Source organism: Microcaecilia unicolor, chromosome 7 (genome assembly GCF_901765095.1).
Source record: "Microcaecilia unicolor chromosome 7, aMicUni1.1, whole genome shotgun sequence".
Lineage (NCBI taxonomy): Eukaryota > Metazoa > Chordata > Amphibia > Gymnophiona > Siphonopidae > Microcaecilia > Microcaecilia unicolor.
In genome coordinates, this window is record NC_044037.1 from 150317899 (window position 1) to 150343986 (window position 26088).

A 26088-nucleotide genomic window follows, 5' to 3' on the forward strand; every position below is an offset into this window, starting at 1 on the left:
ATGGACTAAACCCCTTCATTTATGCAGATGACGTTACCATATTCATCCCTTTCCAATCCAACCTAGCAGAAATCGCTGATAAAATAATCACTGGCATGAACATCTAAGCCTCCTGGGCTAACACTTTTAAGATGAAAATGAATAAGGAGAAAACACAATGGCTAAACCTCTCATCCCAATAATCTACACTCCTCCCAAATACCCTGATTACCTCTGATGTCTCAATCCCCATATCCGACAATCACCTAACTCTGGAAACTCACGCAAAAGCCATGATGAAGATGTTCAACATGATGTGGGTGCTGAAACGAGTAAAACCATATCTCCCCTAAAAACTTTCCGCAATTTGGTACAATCCACTGTACTTACCCACGCTGACTACTGCAACAGCATTTTCATTGGCTGTAAGGCCCGAATCCTGAAAAAACTCCAGACCACCCAGAACACGGCAGCCAGACTCATCTTTGGTAAATCACGATTTGAAAGCGCAACACCTCTTCGTGAAAAACTCCATTGGCTCCCTGTCAACGAATGAATATACTTCAAAGTCCAATCATCGAAAGACCAATTATCTACGGAGAATCTCCAAGCTATATGAACAACCTAATTGACCTACCAGCTAGAAACGGATCAAAATCCTCTCGAACATATCTCAATCTACACCTTCCCAAATGCAAAGATCTCAAGTACAAAACATACTATGCATCCAACTTCTCCGTTATAGGCAGCCAACTCTGGAATGCCTTACCAAGACCCATTCGAACAGTTAGCGACCATCTACCCTTCTGGAAGTTGCTAAAAACTTCCCTCTTCAAACAAGCCTACCCAAATGACCAGACTTAACCTATGAACCCACTCTACACCACTCCTACCTCTCCATCCCATGCCCATTTCACCTAACAACCACATCATACCTCTACTATTGCTACAGCTGTGTTCATTCTGTGATACTATGTAATTCCATACTATGTAAGCCGCACTGAGCCTGCTACCAAGCAGGTAAGAGCAGGGTATAAATGCAACAAACAAACAAACAAACAAATAAATAAACAGACAGACCATTTATATGTATGTTAAAAAGCAGTAGTCCCAGCACAGACACCTGGGGAACCCCACTATCTACCCTTCTCCATTGAGAATACTGACCATTTAACCCTACTCTCTCATTTCTATCTTTTAACCAGCTTTTAATCCACAAACACTACCTCCTATCCCATCACTCTCCAATTTCCTCTGGAGTCTTTCACGAGGTACTTTGTCAAATGCCTTTTGAAAATCCAGATACACAGCATTGACTGGTTCACCTTTATCCACATTTGTTCACCCCTTCAAAGAAATGTAAGATTGATAAGGCAAGATTTCCCTTCACTAAATCCATGTTGGCTTTTGTCTCATTAATCCATGCTTTTGAATTTGCTCCGTAATTTTGTTCTTTATAATAGTCTCTACAATTTTGCCCGGCACCGATGTAAGATTCATCGGTCTGTAATTTCCCCAATCACCTCTGGAACCTTTTTAAAAATTGGTATTATATTGGCCACGCTCCAATTTTCCAGAACCATGCTTAATTTTAAAGATAAATTACATATTACTAACAATAGTTCTGCAAGTTCATTCTTCAATTCTATCAGTACTCTGGGATAAATACCATCCAGTCAAGGTGGTTTTGCTACTCTTCAATTTGTCAAATTGCACCATTACATCCTCCTCCAGGTTTAAAGAGATTTCATTCAGTTTCTCTGACTCGTCAGCTTTAAATACCATTTCTGGCACCGGTATCTCTCCCAAATCTTTCTCAATGAAGACCGAAGCAAAGAATTCATTTAATCTCTGCTACTGCTTTGTCTTCCCTGATTGCCCCTTTTACCCCTCTGTCATCTAGCAGTCTAACCGATTCTTTTGCCAGCTTCTTATTTTTAATATACCCAAAAAAAAATTTTACTATTCTGTTTTTGCCTCCAATGCAATCTTTTTTTTTTCAAAGCCTCTCTTTGCCTTCCTTATCAGCACTTTGCATTTGACTTGCTTTTCCTTATGCTGTTTCTTATTTTCAGTTGGATCCTTCTTCCATTTTTCTTTTAGCTCCAATAGCATCCTTCACCTCACTTTTTAACCATGCCAGCTGTCGTTTGGTCTTCCTTCCTCCTTTTTTAATACATGGAATATATTTCACCTGGGCTTCCAGGATGGTATTTTTGAACAGAATCCACACCTGGTGTAAATTTTTGACCTTCACAACTGCTCCTCTATTATTTTTTCACCATTCTTCACATTTTATCAGCCTCCTTTTTGAAAGATAAATGCTAACGTATTGGACTGCCCATGTGTACTTACTCCAAAGCTGATATCAAACACCATATTGTGATCACTGTTATCAAGCGGCCCCAGCACCATTACCTCCTGCACCTTATGATTCGCAGGATTATTTCATTTTTGATGGCATTGAATTAACTATAATCTTGGAGTATATATGTAATGCTTGTTCATATGCTTCACAGAAATATGTACCTCACTCTGGATGAAATGTTCCATAGGAGTTTGTATCTCTTATTGACAATTTTTTCCACAAGAATATGTACTTCATGCTTGATTATGCATTTTAGAGACAATCAAGTTTTTGTACCATGATGTACATGTAATCATGTTTGCGGTATGATGGTTCCACTGTAAACTGTTGAGTGTAATGTTGACACATTGTTGATTGTAAGCCACTTAGAATTTGTTGGTGAAGTGGATTATAAATGCCAAATTAAATTATGCTGGTGATTCAGCTGACCTTATTTAGGTTTATAGTTTCAGGTGACGCCTCACGAAGCCCCCGGCTACACAATTTGAAAGCTCACAGGGGCTGGGCTGCTTCATCATAGGCAGTCACCTATATAAATTTTTCTTTAATAGTTTTCTTTTCTTTTACTTATTGCTAGTCCTTTACTTATAAATTTTCATTCTACAAAACACTTAGCTCAAATCAAGACGCTGAATTTTGACCACGACCAACAGTGGCCAGCGTTTCGTTATCTGCCTCAGGGTCACGTGGTCTGCGTCGATCTTAGCTCCAAGAAACCTCGTTGAAGTTGAGGTTTCTTGGAGCTAAGATCGACGCAGACCACGTGACCCTGAGGCAGATAACGAAACGCTGGCCACTGTTGGTCGTGGTCAAAATTCAGCGTCTTGATTTGAGCTAAGTGTTTTGTAGAATGAAAATTTATAAGTAAAGGACTAGCAATAAGTAAAAGAAAAGAAAACTATTAAAGAAAAATTTATATAGGTGACTGCCTATGATGAAGCAGCCCAGCCCCTGTGAGCTTTCAAATTGTGTAGCCGGGGGCTTCGTGAGGCGTCACCTGAAACTATAAACCTAAATAAGGTCAGCTGAATCACCAGTAGATGTTTTGACTGTTCCTTTCCATAAATTTATATTGTTGTTGTATAAACAGAAAAATTGGAGGGATTTACCTTCATTTCATTTATTAATTGTAAATTAAATTATGCAACACGTGACACTGAGAGGCTAAATTTAAGACCCATAATTGCAGGATTCCATGAAGAGCCCTGGTGCATGGACCCTGGCATAAGATTTCTCCTGCAATGACAAGGCCCAAGTGATTTGAAAAGCTATATAAAAAATGGGGAAAAATCCCTGGCTAGTGGAGTGGCAGAGCCGATTAATGGTTACAGTAGCAGGCTGAGAACTGGAAAGCCCGGTTAAAATCCCACTGTGGCACTTTCTAATTTTGGATAAGTCACTTAACCCTCCATTGCTTCAGGTATAAACTTAGATTGTGAGCCCACTAGGGAGAGAATACCTCCTATACCTAAATATGTAACTTGCCCTAGAAAAAAGCGCAAGCTAAACGTTTAAATAAAAATGGGCCAAGGAGGAAATGACGTCACGCGCCAAAGTGGAGGTCTAATTGAGGAGCTCCGCCGGAGCTGATAAGAAACGGCGCTTAAAAACTTACCCCGGCACCGAGAGGCAGATCGGGAGTGAGGGAGGGCGTCTCCCTGGGTTATGCCACCTAAAAAGACGCTGGAGCGCTTCCGCTTCACTCCGGAGCGCCGCGAAAAAGCGAGCGAAGTTAAAGCGGGACCGGAGCTGCGAGGAGCTAAGATGGCGGCTGATCGCGCCCTGACGGAACCAGCGGTAAGGGGCGAAGAGGAGGCTGTGGCTGCTAGCATGCTGCAATCTGATGTAGCGGGGATATTGCAGGACTTAAAAACGGACTTTGCTGGGATTAGACTGGACGTGCAGAATGCCCTTAAAGAAATAAGAGCAGAGATTCATGAGTTAGGATCACGCGTGGGAGAGGTGGAGGAGGGGTTGGTGGCCCTGCAGTCCGAGGTGGACACTATGAGGAGGAAAGGGACTGAGGATCATGGGGAACTGAGCCAGCTCAGGGACCAAGTTGAAGACCTGGAAAATAGGTCTAGGCGTAACAACCTCAGATTTAAAGGTATTCCTGAGCTGGACATTTTTGCCAACTGTGAAGCTGTAATAAAGGAGCTCTGTCAGCATATCCTGATGCTTGGTTCGGAAGTCCACCCCCCTGAAATACATCTACAACGCGCGCACAGAGCGCTGGGACCACGCAGAGACCTTCAGCCCCGAGATATGGTTGCATGCTTCCTTGATTTCCCTATAAAGGAACAGATCCTGCGACAGGCCAGAGCGAGCAAGGAGATCACCTGGAAAAACTATAAAATAGAAGTCTTCCAAGATTTGGCTCGCGCTACATTGCTGAAACGTGGAACATTTAAGGATGTGACCAGGTTTATGCGCTCCAAGGAGATTCGGTATAGATGGTTGTTTCCCTTCGCGGTGTGGATTACAGTGGATGGGAAGTCACGAAAGGTCATAACGCCTGAGGAAGTGTGGTCGGCGTTGAGGGCCTTGGGCTGCAAAGATGTCCAATTACAGAATCAGGACCTGCGGACTCCGGCTGCTCCTAGGCGGGATTCTGCCTGGCAGGTAGCGGTCGGGAGAGGAAAGAATAAGGATAAACAGGCGTCCTAAAATGGTCATTGCTGCAGACCTCATGATCGCCTGGGAAATTCTGGTTGGCTGTATGGGGCTGAGAAGCCAGTTTGGATATTTGACATATGAGGATTGGTAAATCTGTGGTGGAGACGGACGATGTATACATCAGATCAATCCCTGGGTTAACTGTTAAAGATTAGATCTGACCCAATGACAGAGCGGTGTGGTCGGAGGGGCTGCGGGAGAACTGGTGTATCAAGGCAGAAGGCGTGGACTGGAAAGGAGAAGGCCACCAAGCTCTGATGTGAGGTCCAGGCTGGTTAAAGACTTTATAAAATGTTTAATGTGTGTGAAGGAAGGAGGGCAGTAGTTGCTGGAGGGTAGAAGGGGCCTCCTACTTAGGAGTGGGGCAGGGCAATGATGAGGATTTGGGGGGTTGGAGAGAGTTGTGTGTGACCCGGGAGGGATGGGGAGAGGGGGGAGTTTTTGGAAGGATATTGGAGACCAAAAGCTCTGGTTTAGTAAGTTCAATTTCCTACCAGTGGCTGTCTTTCGACTCAGGGCATCAGCAATGGGAGGGGGGGGAAGGGAGGGTGGGTCGGGAGAGGGCAGGGTTAGTAGTGGGGTCGTGAATGTAATGGTCTCAACCATCAAGGGAAGCGATGCCGAGTATTCAAAGAACTGAATAGGCTAAAATGTGATGTGACAATGTTGCAAGAGACGCATCTGAGACAGAGGGATGTGGCACTTGCTGCGACATAGGTCCTATCGGAGCGTTTTGAACGCACCAGGAACGGGAACCTAGAAGGGCTGGGGGGGGTGGCTATTTTGGTGTAGGCACACCTGCGGGCTGCGCATACAGGAGGAGTTTCGAGACTCGAGTGGTCGCTGTCTGGGTTTTTAGGGGGCTACTACAAGATAAAGAAATTACAGTTCTCAATATTTATGCTCCAAATGACGGTCAGAAGCAGTTTTTTGATTTGTTGAAGGGAGAAATTCAAGGCTTCCTCAAAGGGTCAAGTGATAATAGGGGGTGACTTTAACATAGCCCCGGATGCGGATTTGGATCACTCCAAGGGGAGAAGTGGTGCAGGGGGATCGGGGCGCAAGGCATTGTTGTCTTTCTTGAAGGGGTGTGAAGTGGTGGATGGATGGAGATTGCTGCATGGCACTCAAGAGAAATTATACACATCACTCACACGCGCGCCCAGTCATATGCCCGTTAGATAGTATATGGGTTACATCGCAATAACTGGCATCTATTGGAAGAAGGGCAGAGATAGAGCCATGCCAGGTTTCTGATCATGCTGGCGGTTTGGAGATAGGCTTAAGGGGCTGGAAGGTAGAAGGAGGGGGGGGGGGGCTCCCGAAACTAAATGAAAACACTACTGGAGATGAAACAGTGAGAGAAGAGGTCCGGGGGCTATAAAGGAATTTACCGGTTTAATGATAATGGTGAGGTTGCAGATGGTGCCTATGGGACGCTATGAAAGCTGTGGTGAGGGAGTCTTTATAAAATGGGGGCTCGGAAAAAAGAGAGAGGGGGCGAAAATCCCTGGAGTTACTTACACGCCTGGGGCAAGTTGGAGAAACAACACAAAATACAACCCTCCAATAAGCTGGGGGAGGATGCTCAAACAGGTGCGGGGGCACTGGCACAGCTGCAAATGATAGATATTGAGTTTATGCAAACTAAGTTGAAACAGAGAACCTTTGAATGTGCAAATAAATCTAGTGCACTTCTGGCGCGCAGGTTACGGGCTAGGAGGGTTAAGACACTTATCCAAAAATTAAAAGACGGTAAAGGGGGTTGGCACTATGGAGATACAGATATAGCAGAAAGCTTCAGGCTGTATTACAAACAATTATATATGGCTGGGAGGGAAATAGATAGGGAAGGGTTGGGGCTATTTCTCGACCGGATGCAGTTGCGCCACCTTGATGTAGCGGAACAAGCGCGATTGGGGGAGCCGATCCGATGGGGGGAGGTGAAGGGGGTAATTAAGAATCTCCCTAATGGGAAGGCCCCGGGGCTGGATGGGCTTCACCGCGCGTTCTTTAAGTGTTATGCTGAAGAACTAGGGCCACAGCTGGTTCACCTGGGGAATGGAGTATTGGAGGGAAAGGAGTTGGCGAACTCAATGATGGAGGCAGGGATCTCTCTGATATTGAAACCAGGTAAGGACCCCACTAATTGTGGATCATATCGCCCTATTTCCTTACTGAATGTGGGACGAAAGATTGTGGCCAAAGTATTAGCAAACAGGTTGGGGCGGGTTTTGCCGGGTCTCATAGGGGAGGATCAGTCGGGGTTTATCCCAGGCCGACAGGTGGGGGATAAGGTACGCCGTACCCTGCATTTACAGTGGGAAGCACAACAGCGGCTCCCCGGGAGCCCTGATGCTGGCGATAGACGCTGAAAAGGCGTTTGATAGGGTTGGAATGGGAAGTTTCTGAGGGAGGTGATGCGGCGTATGGGTATCGGAGAAAAAACTTATAGTAGGTGGATAACAGCTCTCTATAGAGGCCCCGGCAGCCTGTGGTGCAGATCAATGGCCGGTATAACACCATTTGTCAAGATAGGAAGGGGAACCAGGCAGGGTGCCCCCTGTCTCCACTATTATTTGCCATTTATATAGAGCCTTTGGCTGAGATGATACGTAGACATCCCGAGTTCAGGGGCATTCGAGTGGGAAAGAAGGCACATCGCTTGGCTCTGTATGCAGATGATCTGCTACTTTATGTGACTCACCCAGGAAAGACGCTTGAGGTGGTGGAGGAGACGTTGAGAGGAGTTGGAAGGTATGCTGGTTTGCGAGTCCATATGGATAAATGTGAAGTTCTGGGTATTCGGTTTCACAGGAAGAGGAAACTAGTTTGAAAAGTAGGTTTGCTTTTAAATGGTCCAAGAATGCCATTAGATACTTGGGGGTTTCTTATTCCCAAAGATTTGAATCAACTTTTTGTTCTAATTATGGGAAAAATAGTAGACCGCATTCAGATGGAATTGTCTCAATGAAGGGAATGTGGGTGTCCTGGTGGGGGAGGATGGCGGTCATTAAAATGAATACCCTAACCTAGGCTATTGTTTTGGGTCAGTGCCTTCTTGGTGCGGTGCCCAAGGGGAACACTGCGTCGGCCTTACAACAGCAGATTCCTCCAATTTGTTTGGGAGGGTAAGCATCCCCGGCCTAGCAGGTGAAAGTATTATGGGGGGAAGTGGAAAGAGGGGAACGAGCCAGTACCGCCGTGTGGAATGGTACTATCAGGCGGCGCAGGTTAAAATTATTTTTGGAGTGGGGAACGGGAAACACTTAAAGCCTGCGGGCAGGTGGAACAGGAGAGCTTTCCAGGGCGCGGTTAAGATCGCTACTATGGACTACAGAGGGAATGGGGGATAGGTTAGCAGTGGTAGATAACCCATTCTTTAGGCATCTGCAGCAGGTCTGGGAAGAGTTTAGGGGAAAATGGGGGCAGGGGAGAGGTGGGTCTCTACTAGAGCGGGTATCTGCTGGGAGCCAAGATTTGGAGCAGGGGAAAGACAATGGAGTCTTTCGGAGGTGGGACCGCTTGGGTCTCTCGAGCTTTCGGGACCTGCTTCAGGGGGATCAGATAAAAAACTTCGAAGAATTGAGGCAACAGTTTGATCTCCCGGAGGGAGATTTTTTTCCTATGCCCAGGTAAAGTTATTTATGGGTGCAATGGGTTGGAGGGGGAGTGGGATACAAGAAAAGGAGAGCTTGGAGAATCTGTGGGGAATACTACAGAGGGTACCCAGGTCAATTTCAGTACTTTATAGATTTATTAGAGGTAGTGATCCAACTCCATTTCGCTTTAAGGGTGCGTGGGAATCAGATTTAAATTGTAAATTCAATGATGAGGAATGGGAAAAGATATATAGTGAGGTCCAGAAGGCATCCACATGTGCCTTGGTGCAGGAAAATGCATATAAGGTACTCTCACGGTGGTATTACACTCCTGAGAGGATTAAGAATATGTATCCTACTGCTTCTGACCGGTGCTGGAGGTGTGGACAGGATAGGGGTACCTTTATCCACATTTGGTGGTCCTGCTCAAGACTGCAGCCCTTCTGGATAGCGGTGATAACAGCGATGGTAAAAATGACTGGGGACTCTATGGTGTGTAGCCCGCGGGTGTGTTTGCTTGGGATGCATAATGAAAGAGAGTCTTGGGAACGGAGTAAATTATTACGTTGGGGCCTGGCTGCGGCAAAGTGCTTGGTAGCTCGGAAGTGGAGAGACATCAATCCCCCATCCATGGGCGAGTGGAGGGGGAAACTTGAACAACTCATAATGCTGGAGAGACTCACGGCATATCGCAGAGATGGAGAGCTGACGCGTAGGAGGGGTTGGCTCAGCTACAAAGTGGGTGGAGACAATACGGTCATAATAGGATTGGGAGGGGAGAGGGGGGGAAGGAGGGGGGGAGGGTAGAGAGGAAAGGGAGGGGAGGAGTATAAGGGTAGTAAAGGTATGGACGGGGGTTTCATCTGGAAAGGGAGGGGGGGAGGATTGCCCTTTCCAGTGTAAAGAGTACATGGGGACTCAAGTTTGCTTGATTAGTTTCTATTGTTGTAATGTTGGTGATATAATATAGAACAGATTGGTTTGTATTGTGTCAAATTATGAGCAGATGTTGTTTCACATACACTGTGGTATAACTGTTTTCAAGCTTCCTCAATAAAAACGTTTAAAGTGGAAAAAAAAAATGGGCCAAATCCCACTCTGTTCTGATCAAGCTAGGAACTCAAAGGTGCTAGAGGAAACTCTAATTTCTGCAAACTTCTAAAGACCCATCTCTTTAACAAGACATACCACAAAGAACAACAAAAATGAACTCCTATACATACATCCAGAATTGTCTTATAATACCTGATTGTTAAACTATTATGTTCTATTATTACCATATTACCCAACATCTTCTGTAATACCAAATGGGAAAATTAGGTTCTTACCTTGGTAAATTTTCTTTCCTTTAGTCATAGCAGATGAAGCCATTACGTATGGGTTTTGTCCATCAACTAGCAGGGGGAGATAGAGAGCACTCAACTTTTCACAGTGCCTCATGGCCAGCCAGCTCCACTGCCTCTTCAGTATTTGAAGCTTCCAAAGCAGTATGGCAAACCGAAATGGGAATAACATGAACTTTCCTCACAGCGAACGATGGCCCCTTAACAAGGGCATGAACTCTAAAGGAGGGAATGAACACATCCTTCTGGAGGGAATAAACTCGTCCTCCTTATTGTATAACTGGAGGGGATACACGCAACCTCCTGGAGGGAATGGATTCATCCTCCTATAAGTGAACATGGATCCTGAAGACTGTTTTCCAACTTTCTCCCAAGGAAGGAACTTCAGGAAACAAGAACAGAACCTGAAACAGATTCACAGCATACAGACAATCATACAGGGAGGGCTCATGGCTTCATCTGCTATGACTAAAGGAAAGAAAATTACCAAGGTAAGAACCTAATTTTCCCTTTCTTGTCATCAAGCAGATGAAGCCATTACGTATGGGATGTAACAAAGCAATCCCTATATAGGGTGGGAACAGGTCACACCACGCGCTAGCACTTGTGCTTCAAAACGCGCATCCCTCCTAGCAGCCACATCCAGCCTGTAATGTCGGGCAAAAGAGAGCTTAGAAGCCCATGTTGCTGCACAGCATATCTCTTGACAAGAGAGTGCTCCAGTTTTAGCCCAAGAGGAAGAAATCGCTCTGGTAGAATGCGCCTTAAAGGCAACAGGCGGAGACCGGTCGGCAAGCAGATAAGCTGAAAAGATAGTTTCTTTGAGCCAGCGGGCAATAGTGGCTTTAGACGCTAGAGACCCTCTGCGCGGACCTGATAGCAAAACAAACAGATGATCATAGATCCTGAAAGAGATAGTAACTTACAGATACTGCAGCAGAGTCCTGCACACATCCAACAGGTGCAACTGCCCAAAAGATTCTGGAAACACCTCCTTATCAAAGGAGGGCAAGAAAATAGGCTGGTTAGGTGAAACGCTGAAACCACCTTAGGCATGAAGGAAGGCACGGTCCGAACCGTGACCCCGGACTCTGAGAATTGCAGAAATGGGTCTCTACAGGACAGCGCCTGGAGCTCTGACACCCGTCTCGCTGAAGTAATGGCCAAAAGAAAAACGGCCTTTAGTGTCAAATCTTTCTCCGATGCTCACCGAAGTGGCTCAAAAGGAGAAGTCTGCAGGGCCTTCAAAACTAGCCCCAGGTTCCAAGCTGGACAGGGTGCTCGTACGGAAGGCCGGAGCCGAAGCACCCCACTAAGAAACCGTGCCACATCTGGATGAGCAGCTAAAGACACACCTTCAACCTTACCACGAAGGGAGGCCAACGCTGCCACTTGCACCCGCAGGGAATTATAGGCCAAGCCTATTTGTACTGTAGGAGTATTTCCCTGTGTGTCTCACCTTGCGGGCCTTGGCCTGTATAATCCTATGACAGCAAAATGGAGACTGTAAACTCTGACCCGCACATCTCTGTGTCAGCAAGAAACAGCTTTGCAGCTTGTGGAAAATTACAGCAGAAGCTCAACTCCAAGGACATGCTGTGGGCAAAGCAGGCCCCCTTATCTCCCTGAAAGGCTGGCTCCAGCAAGGCGGGTGAGAAACAGAAAATGCATACCAAAATGTAACAACTTGAAGGTCAAGAACAATGGACTGTTCTTGCCAGGCAGTGAGCTGAGAAAGATCCAGTTTGATTCCTGCAGCCACCGGACCAGGAGGTACGGGGAGAGCGGGAACAAAGAAAGGAGTTATTCGGAAGCCTTAGAAGAAGGTGGAGGTGAAAACAAGACCAGTGAGACCTAATAAGGTCCACCAACTGATGAACTGTGTATCTGGAGGAAAGTATCGTGGTTCAGCTGTACCTGCCCTGCGTGACCTATGACCTCCTTATCTGCTGAAGAGTTCCCTTCCAGCTGCGACTGAGACTCGCTGTGAATCCAGCTTGAGTCTGTGAGGTGTCCCGTGCCAGCTCCCGAGAGAGACGACCCTGAGGTCTCAGCCTGGTGAGAAACACGGTAATTCATTTCCTACTAGTCGGGGGCTAGTCAGTGGTATTTACCTGAGCAGAAGGCTGGTGCCATTATACTTGTGATCAGGAGAAGCTGCTAATAACGGTACTACCTCGTAACATAGTGTGACTTATCAGTGGTGTAATTTTATCTGGTAACCAATAAGAATTAGTGTTTAGTAGTGTGACGTATGAGTGTAGTTTTTATCAGCCAGTGTTTTTGAATTCAGCCAAAGCTTGCAGAGTTCTATTTTGTATACCTTAGCTCTATTTTCTTACCTGATATACCATAATAAATCTAATATATCTCAGCCTACAGTCTCAGCTACAGTTCTTTCTAACGGAAGTATTTGGCTAGGTTCCAACGTTCCCACCCCTAGACCTAATTCAGGATTATTTGTTTGCAGATAGTTCTGCTTAGGGGAACCTGGACACAGGTAATTTATTATCTGTGATTTATCCTACAGTACACCATCCTGCAAAAAGTCCAGAATCGGCGAGACAGGAGCCCGCATGGGTGTGATCGCTTTTGAAGCACACCAAGACTCAAACTGGCGCCAAATCCTGGCATAAGCCACGGAAGTGGAACGCTTGCGGGCCTGCAGGAGAGTGGAAATGACTGTGATTGAATAGCCTTTGTCCCTCAATTGCGCCCTCTCAATCGCCATGCCATAAGACCAAAGCAGCAGTCGTCCTCCATGGCTACCAGGCCCTGTGACAACAGGTTCGGTACCAGAGGTAAAGGAAGGGGAGCCTCCACTAGCATCTGTCAGAGGTCCGCATACCAAGGCCTCCTGGGCCAATGAGGACCACTTCTCCTGGGTGCAGCCAAATCCGCAGGAGCATGCGCCCTATCAAGGGCCACGGAGGGAACATATATAGTAGGCCAGGAGGCCAGAGCTGAGTCAAGGCATCCAACCCTGCCGAGCGAGGATCTCTCCGTCTGCTGAAGAAGCACGGGACTTTGGCATTTGAACTTGTCGCCATAAGATCCATCACGGGCTTGCCCCATTTGGCACATATCTGCAGGAATACTTCGTCTGCTAGTTCCCATTCTGCTGGATCGATCTGATGCCTGCTTAGATAATCGGCTTGCATGTTGCTCTGACCTGCAATGTGAGCTGCCAACAGAAACTGAAGATGCAGCTCGGCTCAGTGGCAAATCTGTTCGGCCTGCGCGGCCAGTGCTCTGCACTGAGTGCCGCCTTGTCGATTTATGTAGGCCACTGCTGTCGTGTTGTCCGACATCACTGACAGCCAATCCTTCCAGGGTCACTTGAAAGGCCAGAAGCACCTGAAACACCGCTTTCAACTCTAGGCGGTTGATGGACCACTCCGACTCCTCGGGTGTCCATAGACCCTGGGCATGCTTCCCCTTGCAATGTGCGCCCCAGCCCTTCAGGCTGGCATCTGTCACTACTAGACACCAATCGGGGGAGCACCAGTGGCATTCCTCACCGTAGCATGCTGTCTGAGAGCCACCACTCTATGCTGAGTCGGGCCGCAGGGAGCCAAGAAAGTCTGCATTGATAATCCTGAGAAACTGGAGACCATCTTTGAAGTAGGGAATACTGTAGAGGTCTCAGGTGCGCTCTCGCCCAGGGCACCACTTCCAATGTGGCTGTCATCGATCCCAGCCGCTGGACAATGTCCCAAGTTAGCGGGCGGGGCATCCTCAGGTGCAGACGGACCTGATTCTGAAGCTTGCACCGCCTTACCTCTGGTAGGTATACATAGCCTGAGTCTGTGTTGAACCTGGCCCCCAAATATTCTAGAGATTGCGAGGGGGTCAGGTGACTTTTGGCCATATTGACGACACAGCCTAGAGATTGAAGTACTGAGACCACTCTGGCTGTAGCTTGATAGCTCTCTGTTACAGAGTCTGCTCTGATGAGCCAGTCGTCTAGGTACGGGTGAACCCTGATACCTTCTCGCCTGAGCAAAGCAGCTACTACCACCATTACCTTCGAAAAGGTTCAGGGAGCTGTGGCGAGGCCAAAAGGCAAGGCCCGCAACTGGAAATGTTTTCCCAACACCGCAACCCTCAGAAACGTCTGGTGCGGGGGCCAAATTGGTATGTGCAAGTAAGCTTCTTTCAGGTCTAGAGACGTGAGAAACTCTCCTGGCTGTACCGCAGCAATGACGGAGAGCAGGGTTTCAATGTGGAAATGCCGCACTCTCAGGGACTTGTTTAATTCTTTTAAGTCCAGAATAGGGCGAAAAGACCCACCTTTTCGCGGCACCACAAAGTAGATGGAGTATTGGCCCCTAACTAAATCAGACCTTGCAAAGTCTCCTCTACCGCTGCCCGTTTGGCGGCAGAACCGCATCAGGACTCCACAAACACGTCTCTTACTGGGGCATTGAATTCTATTCTGTAGCCATCTCTGATCAAGTCCAGAACCCACTGATCTGAGAAAATATTGGCCCACTCCTCGGCAAAGAGGGAAAGACATCCTCCGATGACAGGAAGCGAGGAGGGGGCCGGCGCACCATCATTGAGAGGGTCGCCCCTGAACTACAGGCCTAGAGCTGGTGGCTGCGGAACGCTTGTCCGAGCGAAAGGAGTTCATCTGCTGAAAAACGGGCACGAGAAGTGAACCCAGCAGAACGCCCCGGGCGGTACCTTCTAGCTTCACGGAAGCGAGGTCTATAAGAGGAGTGGACCGCCTGGCCCTTGGAGGAAGGCCAAGGCCTATCTTCGGGAAAGCGCTGGGGTTTAGGATCTCCCAGGCCTGTCACAATTTTTTTTTCCCAACTCCTCACCAAATAGGAGAAGGCCTTGAAAGGGCAACTTCACCAACCTTTGCTTAGAGGCCATGTCCACTGCCCAATGTCGTAGCCAAATAAGACGGCGAGCCGCCACTTCTACTGCCATTTGTTTAGCCGAAGCTCTGACAATATCATAAAGGGCATCAGCCAAAAAGGACAAGGCCGACTCCAGCTGGGGAGCCACATCCGAGAAGGGCTCCGCTCTATCTCCGGGCTGTTCCACTGCCTGTTGCAACCACGCCAGGCAGGCTCTAGCAGCATAACAACTGCATGCAGACGCCCGAACCGTAAGACCTGCAATTTCAAAGGACTGTTTAAGTGCTGCTTCCAGCCTATGATCTTGTATATCCTTCAGGGCAACTCCTCCTTTCACAGGGAGGGTAGTTCTCTTTGTTACCGCAGTGACTAGGGCATCTATTTTAGGCATTGCAAAGCGAGCCAAATGCTCCTCACGCAGAGGGTATAAAGCGAATGCTACATACCTGTAGAAGGTATTCTCCGAGGACAGCAGGCTGATTGTTCTCACTGATGGGTGACGTCCACGGCAGCCCCTCCAATCGGAACTTCACTAGCAAAGGCCTTTGCTAGTCCTCGCGCGCCCATGCGCGGCCGTCTTCCCGCCCGAACCGGCTCGTGTTCGTCAGTCCCATATGTAGCAAAAGAAAGACAAGGGAAGACAACTCCAAAGTGGAGGCGGGCGGATTTGTGAGAACAATCAGCCTGCAGTCCTTGGAGAACACCTTCTACAGGTATGTAGCATTCGCTTTCTCCGAGGACAATCAGGCTGCTTGTTCTCACTGATGGGGTATCCCTAGCCCCCAGGCTCACTCAAAACAACAAACATGGTCAATTGGGCCTCGCAACGGCGAAGACATAACTGAGATTGACCTAACAATTTATCCAACTAACTGAGAGTGTAGCCTGGAACAGAATAAACATGGGCCTAGGGGGGTGAAGTTGGATTCTAAACCCTGAACAGATTCTGAAGCACTGACTGCCCGAACCGACTGTCGCGTCGGGTATCCTGCTGCAGGCAGTAATGAGATGTGAATGTGTGGACAGATGACCACGTCGCAGCTTTGCAAATCTCTTCAATAGTGGCTGACTTCAAGTGGGCTACCGACGCTGCCATGGCTCTAACATTATGAGCCGTGACATGACCCTCAAGAACCAGCCCAGCCTGGGCATAAGTGAAGGAAATGCAATCTGCTAGCCAATTGGATATGGTGCGTTTCCCCACAGCCACTCCCCTCCTGTTGGCATCAAAAGAAAAACAATTGGGCGGACTGTCTGTTGGGCTGTGTCCGCTCCAGATAGAAGGCCAATGCTCTCTTGCAGTCCAATGTGTGTAGCTGACGTTCAGCAGGGCAGGAATGAGGACAGGGAAAGAATGCTGGCAAGACAATTGACTGGTTCAGATGGAACTCCAACACAACCTTTGGCAAGAACTTAGGGTGAGTACGGAGGACTACTCTGTTATGATAAAATTTGGTGTAAGGGGCCTGGGCTACCAGGGCCTGCAGCTCACTGACTCTACGAGCTGAAGTAACTGCCACCAAGAAAATAACCTTCCAGGTCAAGTACTTCAGATGGCAGGAGTTCAGTGGCTCAAAAGGAGGTTTCATCAGCTGGGTGAGAACGACATTGAGATCCCATGACACTGTAGGAGGTTTGACGGGGGGCTTTGACAAAAGCAAACCTCTCATGAAGCGAACAACTAAAGGCTGTCCTGAGATCGGTTTACCTTCCACACGGTAATGGTATGCACTGATTGCACTAAGTTGTCATGAGACCAGACTCAGACAAGTGCAGAAGGTATTCAAGCAGGGTCTGTGTAGGACAAGAGCGAAGATCTAGGGCCTTGCTGTCACACCAGACAGCAAACCTCCTCCATAGAAAAAAGTAACTCCTCTTAGTGGACTCTTTTCTGGAAGCAAGCAAGATGCGGGAGACACCCTCTGACAGACCCAAAGAGGCAAAGTCTACGCTCTCAACATCCAGGCCGTGAGAGCCAGAGACTGGAGGTTGGGATGCAGAAGCGCCCCTTCGTCCTGTGTGATGAGGGTCGGAAAACACTCCAATCTCCACGGTTCTTCGGAGGATAACTCCAGAAGAAGAGGGAACCAGATCTGACGCGGCCAAAAGGGAGCAATCAGAATCATGGTGCCTCGGTCTTGCTTGAGTTTCAACAAAGTCTTCCCGACCAGAGGTATGGGAGGATAAGCATACAGGAGACCCTCCCCCCAGTCCAGGAGGAAGGCATCCGGTGCCAGTCTGCCATTGGCCTGAAGCCTGGAACAGAACTGAGGGACCTTGTGGTTGGCTCGAGATGCAAAGAGATCTACCAAGGGGGTGCCCCACACCTGGAAGATCTGTCGCACTACTCAGGAGTTGAGCGACCACTCGTGAGGTTGCATAATCCTGCTCAGTCTGTCGGCCAGACTGTTGTTTACGCCTGCCAGGTATGTGGCTTGGAGCACCATGCCCTGACGGCGAGCCCAAAGCCACATGCTGACGGCTTCCTGACACAGGGGGCGAGATCCGGTGCCCCCCTGCTTATTGATGTAATACATGGCAACCTGGTTGTCTGTCTGAATTTGGATAATTTGGTGGGACAACCGATCTCAAAGCCTTCAGAGCGTTCCAGACCGCTCGTAACTCCAAGAGATTGATCTGCAGATCGCGTTCCTGGAGGGACCAGCTTCCCTGGGTGTGAAGCCCATCGACATGAGGTCCCCACCCCAGGAGAGACGCATCCGTAGTCAGCACTTTTTGTGGCTGAGGAATTTGGAAAGGACGTCCCAGAGTCAAATTGGACCAAATCGTACACCAATACAGGGATTTGAGAAAACTCGTGGACAGGTGGATCACGTCTTCTAGATCCCCAGCAGCCTGAAACCACTGGGAAGCTAGGGTCCATTGAGCAGATCGCATGTGAAGGCGGGCCATGGGAGTCACATGAACTGTGGAGGCCATGTGGCCCAGCAATCTCAACATCTGCCGAGCTGTGGTCTGCTGGGACGCTCGCACCCACGAGACGAGGAACAACAAGTTGTTGGCTCTCGCCTCTGGGAGATAGGCACAAGCCGTCCGAGAATCCAGCAGAGCTCCTATGAATTCGAGTCTCTGCACTGGGAGAAGATGGGACTTTGGATAATTTATCACAAACCCCAGTAGCTCCAGGAGGCGAATAGTCATCTGCATGGACTGTAGAGCTCCTGCCTCGGATGTGTTCTTCACCAGCCAATCGTCGAGATATGGGAACACGTGCACTCCCAGCCTGCGAAGCGCCGCTGCTACTACAGCCAAGCACTTGGTGAACACTCTGGGCGCAGAGGCGAGCCCAAAGGGTAGCACACAGTACTGGAAGTGACGTGTGCCCAGCTGAAATCGCACATATTGTCTGTGAGCTGGCAGTATCGGGATGTGCGTGTAGGCGTCCTTCAAGTCTAGAGAGCATAGCCAGTCGTTTTCCTGAATCATGGGAAGAAGGGTGCCCAGGGAAAGCATCCTGAACTTTTCTTTGACCAGATATTTGTTCAGGGCCCTTAGGTCTAGAATAGGACGCATCCCCCGTTTTCTTTTCCACAAGGAAGTACATAAGTACATAAGTACATAAGTAGTGCCATACTGGGAAAGACCAAAGGTCCATCTAGCCCAGCATCCTGTCACCGACAGTGGCCAATCCAGGTCAAGGGCACCTGGCACGCTCCCTAAACGTAAAAACATTCCAGACAAGTTATACCTAAAAATGCGGAATTTTTCCAAGTCCATTTAATAGAATCCCAGCCCTTCTTGCCCGGATGGCACGGGCTCGACCGCATTGGCGCTGAGAAGGGCGGAGAGTTCCTCTGCAAGTACCTGCTTGTGCTGGAAGCTGTAGGATTGAGCTCCTGGTGGGCAATTTGGAGGTTTGGAAACCAAATTGAGGGTGTATCTTTGCCGGACTATTTGGAGAACCCACTGGTCGGAGGTTATGAGAGGCCACCTTTGGTGAAAAACTTTCAACCTCCCCCCGACCGGCAGATCGCCCGGCACTGAGACATTGATGTCGGCTATGCTCTGCTGGAGCCAGTCAAAAGCTTGCCCCTTGCTTTTGCTGGGGAGCCGAGGGGCCTTGCTGAGGCGCACGCTGCTGATGAGAGCGCGCGCGCTGGGGCTTAGCCTGGGCCGCAGTCTGTCTAGAAGGAGGATTGTACCTACGCTTACCAGAAGAGTAGAGAACAGTCTTCCTTCCCCCATAAAAACGTCTACCTGTGGAGGTAGAAGCTGAAGGCTGCCGGCGGGAGAACTTGTCGAAAGCGGTACCCCGCTGGTGGAGCTGCTCTACCACCTGTTTGACCTTCTCTCCAAAAATATTGTCCGCACGGCAAGGCGAGTCCGCAATCCGCTGCTGGATCGGTCGGAGGCACGCAGCCATGAGAGTCTGCGCATCACCACACCTTGAGCAGCGGCCCTGGACGCAACATCAAAGGTGTCATACACCCCTCTGGCCAGGAATTTTCTGCACGCCTTCAGCTGCCTGACCACCTCCTGAAATGGCTTGGCTTGCTCAGGAGGGAGCTTGTCCACCAAGCCCGCCAACTGCCGCACATTATTCCGCATGTGTATACTCGTGTAGAGCTGGTAAGACTGGATTTTGGCCACGAGCATAGAAGAATGGTAGGCCTTCCTCCCAAAGGAGTCTAAGGTTCTAGAGTCCTTGCCCGGTGGCGCCGAAGCATGCTCCCTAGAACTCTTAGCCTTCTTTAGGGCCAAATCCACAACTCCAGAGTCGTGAGGCAACTGAGTGCGCATCAGCTCTGGGTCCCCATGGATCCGGTACTGGGACTCGATCTTCTTGGGAATGTGGGGATTACTTAAAGGCTTGGTCCAGTTCGCCAGCAATGTCTTTTTTAGGACATGATGCATGGGTACTGTGGACGCTTCCTTAGGTGGAGAAGGATAGTCCAGGAGCTCAAACATTTCAGCCCTGGGCTCGTCCTCCACAACCACCGGGAAGGGGATGGCCGTAGACATCTCCCGGACAAAGGCCGCAAAAGACAGACTCTCGGGAGGAGAAAGCTGCCTTTCAGGGGAGGGAGTGGGATCAGAAGAAAGGCCATCAGACTCCTTGTCAGAGAAATACCTGATGTCCTCCTCCTCCTTCCACGAGGCCTCACCATCGGTATCAGACACAAGTTCATGAACCTGTGTCTGAAGCCGTACCCGGCTCGACTCTGTGGAACCACGGCCACGATGTGAGCGTCGAGAGGTAGACTCCCTCGCCCGCACCGGCGAAGCTCCCTCCGCTGACGTCGTCGGGGAGCCTTCCTGGGAGGCGACCGCAGTCGGTACCGCAAGCGGCACCGATGTCGGAGACCTCACCCCGGGCAAGGGGCCAGCCGGCGCCTCACTCGACGGTACCGGTGGCGCAAGCACCCCCGGTACCGGAGGGGAAGGGCGCAACAGCTCTCCCAGGATCTATGGGAGAACGGCCCAGAGACTCTCGTGCAGGGCGGCTGTGGAGAAAGACATGGAAGCCGATGCAGGTGTCGAAGTCAGAGTCTGTTCCGGGCGTGGAGGCTGTTCCGGGCTGTCCAAGGTGGAGCGCATGGACACCTCCTGAACAGAGGGTGAGCGGTCCTCCCGGTGCCGATGCCTACTGGGTGCCGACTCGCTCGGCAACCCAGAGCTCTCGGTACCGACGCGGGAAGGAGACCGGTGTCAATGCTTCTTTGACTTTTTCAAACGAAGCATGTCACCGGAGCTTCCCGGTACCGATGAAGACGACGTAGAATCCAGCCGTCGCTTCCTCGGGGCCGAGGCCGAAGAAGGTCGGTCTCGGGGGGGGCTGTACCACAGGAGCCCTAAGGGTAGGGGGAGACCCACCCGAAGGCTCACCGCCACCAGCAGGGGAATGGACAGCCCTCACCTGCACTCCAGTCGAAGCACCACCGTCCGACGACATCAGCACTAGTGGAGGTCCCGGTCACCGACGCAGCCTTCCGATGTCTCGGCCCCGACGATGCAGACGGTCGATGCCTCGATGCAACCGATACAGTCGCGGCCGAGGGCGGAGGTCTTGACGCTGTCGACGCACTCGATACTCCCGGTGCCGATGCCGACGAAGAGCCCGAGAACAAAACGTTCCACTGGGCCAATCTCGCTACATGAGTCCTTTTCTGTAAAAGGGTGCAAAGACTACAGGCCTGCGGGCGGTGCCCAGCCTCCAGACACTGAAGACACGACGCGTGCCTATCAGTGAGCGAGATTACCCGGGCGCACTGGGTGCACTTCTTGAAGCCGCTGGGAGACTTCGATGACATGGGCGGAAAAATCACGCCGGCGAAATCAAAACTCGTAATTGCGGTAAGGCACCAAAAAGAGGGGGAGAAAAAACTCGACCCGAGGCCTCAAAAGGGCCTACCCCAAAAACGAAAGAAAACTTCACGGGGCCAAAAACTGGAAATACGAGAAGGGGAAAAAGACCGAAAGGCCCTTCTCCGAAATCCCTTTTTTTTTTTTTTAACGCGAAAAGTCAAAAGACGTGAGAGGGTCAACTTAAGGGGCGCGAACGGCGCAAACACGACCGTACCGAGCGCGGACAAAAGAAGACTGACGAACACGAGCCGGTTCGGGCGGGAAGACAGCCGCGCATGCGTGGTGCGCATGGGCGTGCGAGGACTAGCAAAGACCTTTGCTAGTGAAGTTCCGATTGGAGGGGCTGCCGTGGACATCACCCATCAGTGAGAACAATGAGCCTGCTGTCCTCGGAGAATTGCCCCATAGCCCTGGAAACTTTCAAAGGTCCCTCGGGGTAAGCCCACTGAGTGGAAATAAGCTCTTGGATGGAGTCATGCAAAGGAAAGGCTCGAGCAGGCTTTTTGGTACTAGCCATCCTAGGATTCACAGAGGAGGCCGTGCCAATGTCAGGCTCTTCAATAGAAAGGACCTGTAGGGCATCTGAAATAAGCGCTGGCAGCTCATCACGGTGGAAAATCCTCACCGCGGAGGGATCACCCAGATCCTGTGGTAATTCTGCACCCGACTCTGGCTCCTCAGACCATGAAGGCCTGCCAGAAATCTCCGAAACCTCACAGCCCGACCACGGGGGGGGGGGGGGGGGGGGGGGGGGGGGGGGGGGGGGGGGGGGAGAGAGGGGGAAAGGAGGTGCACCACAATCTGAAGGGGAATTAGCCCTCCTACGCTTTTCTTTATGCCAATTATCAGGGAAAATAGCCTCAGCGGGCAGTCCCAGGCCAGAATCCACCCGGGGGGGGGGGGGGGGGGGGGGGGGGGAGACAATAGACGGGGCCTCAGACGACCCTTGAGGGAGAGCTCTTTTCAGCATGTATGCTTTATGCAATAACACAAAATCAGGGGAGAAAAACTCACCCTGGGCACCCAGATCCCGTCCGGGGCTAGCCGCTCCCTGAATAGCCTCAATTCGAGGTGTCCCCCCCCCCCCCCCCCCCCGGGGTCAGAGCTCTCCGTCTCTACGGAGGCCGCGCCATGCGGAGAATTCAAAATGGCGTCCGCTGCCAGCTCTGAGCGGAAAGAATCATCGCTCGCCATGCTCGGGCCGGCTCTTACACCTGTACAGCACGATTTACAGAGCCCTGCTGCTGATTTGCGCTTGCCACACCGAGAACAGCGCTTTACATTCTCTGCAGCCATCGCCAAAAACGGCGGGAAAATTCAAAATGGCGCCAAAAAATGCCCCGATCGCGGGCCCACCCCAGAGGAGTTAGAAAACACTCTTACCTCACCGGACCGAGTATCACAGCTCCAGTCCCATAGAAGAATGAAAGGAAAACCTCTGTTCCATTTTTTTTTTTTTAACGCTGTGAGGAAAGCAGAGGTAATAAGAACTCCGGAGGCTCAGATGAGTGAGAAAGGCAGGGAAAGGCGAACCAATGTGCCTGCATCCACTGAGTGGGAAAGGACAGGGAAAAGCAAGCTAATATGTCCACATCCACGGGGGCATGGGTAAGGTAGGGAAAGGGCTAACCTATGTGCCTTCAAAGTGAAGCTGCTATAGCCTCTAACACCCTGGCTAACAACTGGCAAGCCAGGAGCCACCCCCATGCAGATTTTTGATGGAGCTCAAATAAGCTGCAGCCACCCTGCTTGGGGAGAGAGAATACTGAAGAGGCAGTGGAGCTGGCTGGCCATAAGGCACTGTGAAAAGTTGAGTGCTCTCTATCTCCCCCTGCTGGTTGATGGACACAACCCATACGTAATGGCTTCATCTGCTTGATGGCAAGGAAGTATATTTTCTTATGTAAATCCACTATTCATGATATATTGTAAGCCACATTGAGCCTGCAAAGAGGTGGGAAAATGTGGGATTCAATTGCAATAAATAAATAAATAAATAAATAAAAACTGCAAACCCCCAGAAATACCCTCCAATAACCAATAAAACATTTGAGAATTTCCTAAAATATGCATAAATTATAAATTAAGGATTATTGTAATACTACCATTGATGGTGTATAGGGCACATCAGTTGTTTTCGTATTAACCTCCATGAATAGTGGTAGTAGAGCCTCCAATGATGTGCCTCTTAGCAGTTTCTCTTTCATTATCTTGTATCTGGCTTCAAGCTCTGCCAAACTGGTAAAAAGACTAGAAACCAATTCTGTTTTCTCATTTGTAAAATTCCTGTCAAAATATAAAGAGCACAACTAAACACAAGATCCCTACATGCACAAAAACCTCTGCAATTTTCAAAGATCTCTGATGAAAGAAATAATACAATAGTGAATTTTACTATTTTCAATAATGTGCTGAGGTAGAAATTTTCTGGATTTCCACATTTTTGTAGCAACTGGCAAAACATTAATTCTTCTATATCTAACAGGATAATGTACACATATTTTCAAAGATTTTTGATGAAAGAAATAATGCAATAGTGGATTTTACTATTTTCAATAATGTGCTGAAAGCATTTAAACTTAAACCTTTTATTTATATATACAGAATGACTTACAAGTAATTATTTTCCAGGGAAGAAAAATACATACATTTCCTCTTATGGAAAAAAATAATTGTATTCTTACATATATGTGATGTATTCAATGTTATTCTTCCTTTAAAAAGCATTTTAAGCCTTTTTCTTTTTCAGAAATAATTTAATAAAATATAATTGTACTACTAAGAAAGGCCTGTTTCTCAATCAAATGAAACAGACGCTAGCAAGGGTTTTATCTATTTACATAGTAACATAGTAGATGACGGCAGAAAAAGACCTGCACGGTCCATCCAGTCTGCCCAACAAGACAAACTCATATGTGTATACCTTACCTTGATTTGTACCTGCCTTATTCAGGGCACAGACTGTACAAGTCTGCCCAGCAGTACTTCCCGCCTCCCAACCACCAGTCCCGCCTCCCATCACCGGCTCTGACACAGACCGTATAAGTCTGCCCTCCACTATCCTCGCCTCCCAACCACCAACCCCCTCTTCCCCCCACCTGCTCCGCCACCCAATTTCGGCTAAGCTTCTGAGGATCCATTCCTTCTGCACAGGATTCCTTTATGCATATCCCATGCATGTTTGAATTCTGTTACCGTTTTCATCTCCACCACCTCCCGCGGGAGGGCATTCCAAGCATCCACCACTCTCTCCGTGAAAAAATACTTCCTGACATCTTTCCTGAGTCTGCCCCCTTCAATCTCATTTCATGTCCTCTCGTTCTACCGCCTTCCCATCTCCGGAAAAGATTTGTTTGCGGATTAATACCTTTCAAATATTTGAACGTCTGTATCATATCACCCGTTCCTCCTTTCCTCCAGGGTATACATGTTCAGGTCAGCAAGTCTCTCTTCATACGTCTTGGAACGCAAATCCCTTACCATTCTCGTAGCTTTTCTTTGCACCGCTTCCATTTTTTTTTAACATCCTTCGCAAGGTACAGCCTCCAAAACTGAACACAATACTCCAGGTGGGGCCTCACCAACAACTTGTACAGGGGCATCAACACTTCCTTTCTTCTGCTGATCACACCTCTCTCTATACAGCCTAGCAACCTTCTCGCTACGGCCACCGCCTTGTCACACTGTTTCGTCGCCTTCAGATCCTCGGATACTATCACACCAAGATCCCTCTCCCCCTCAGTACCTATCAGACTCTCACTGCCTAACACAAGTCTCTCTTGGGTTTCTACTCCCTAAGTGCATCACTTTGCATTTCTTCGCATTGAATTTTAATTACCAAACCTTAGACCATTCTTCTAGCTTCCTCAGATCCTTTTTCATGCTTTCCACTCCCTCCCGGGTGTCCACTCTGTTGCAAATCTTAGTATCATCCGCAAATAGGCAAACTTTACCTTCTAACCCTTCGGCAAGGTCACTCACAAATATATTGAACAGAATCGGCCCCAGCACCGATCCCTGAGACACTCTACTACTCACCTTTCCCTCCTCTGAGCAAATTCCATTTACCACCACCCTCTGTCGTCTGTCCTTCAACCAGTTCCTAATCCAGTTCACCACTTCTGGACCTATCTTCAGCCCATCGAGTTTATTTAAGAGCCTCCTGTGGGGAACCGTGTCAAAAGCTTTGCTAAAATCTAAGTAGATTACGTTTATAGCATGTCGATGATTCAATTCTCCAGTTACCCAATCAAAGAATTCAATGAGATTCGTTTGGCACAATTTCCCTTTGGTAAAACCATGTTGTCTCAGATCTTGCAACTTATTGGCTTCCAGGAAATTCACTATCCTTTCCTTCAGCATCGCTTCCATTACTTTTCCAATAACCGAAGTGAGGCTTACCAGCCTGCAGTTTCCAGCTTCTTCCCTATCACCACTTTTGTGGTGATATAGTAGAATTGGAAAAGGTACAGCGAAGGGCGACGAAAATGATAGTGGGGATGGGACGACTTTCCTATGAAGAGAGGCTGAGAAGGCTAGGGCTTTTCAGCTTGGAGAAGAGACGGCTGAGGGGAGATATGATAGAAGTGTATAAAATAATGAGTGGAATGGATCGGGTGGATGTGAAGCGACTGTTCACGCTATCCAAAAATACTAGGACTAGAGGGCATGAGTTGAAGCTACAGTGTGGTAAATTTAAAACGAATCGGAGAAAATTTTTCTTCACCCAACGTGTAATTAGACTGGAATTCGTTGCCGGAGAACGTGGTACGGGCGGTTAGCTTGACGGAGTTTAAAAAGGGGTTAGATAGATTCCTAAAGGACAAGTCCATAGACCGCTATTAAATGGACTTGGAAAAATTCCGCATTTTTAGGTATAACTTGTCTGGAATGTTTTTACGTTTAGGGAGCGTGCCAGGTGC

At 48.9% G+C, this 26088-nt stretch overlaps 1 protein-coding gene across 1 annotated transcript in view; it reads right to left on the reverse strand.

Annotated features, from left to right (window-relative positions):
- Window positions 1–26088, reverse strand: part of RBM44 (RNA binding motif protein 44) — a 356864-nt gene that overhangs the window by 204629 nt on the left and 126147 nt on the right. The window contains exon 4 of the mRNA XM_030209835.1: window positions 23272–23452. Within this exon, the coding sequence (XP_030065695.1) occupies window positions 23272–23452 (181 nt within the window). The remainder of the gene's footprint in view (window positions 1–23271; window positions 23453–26088) is intronic.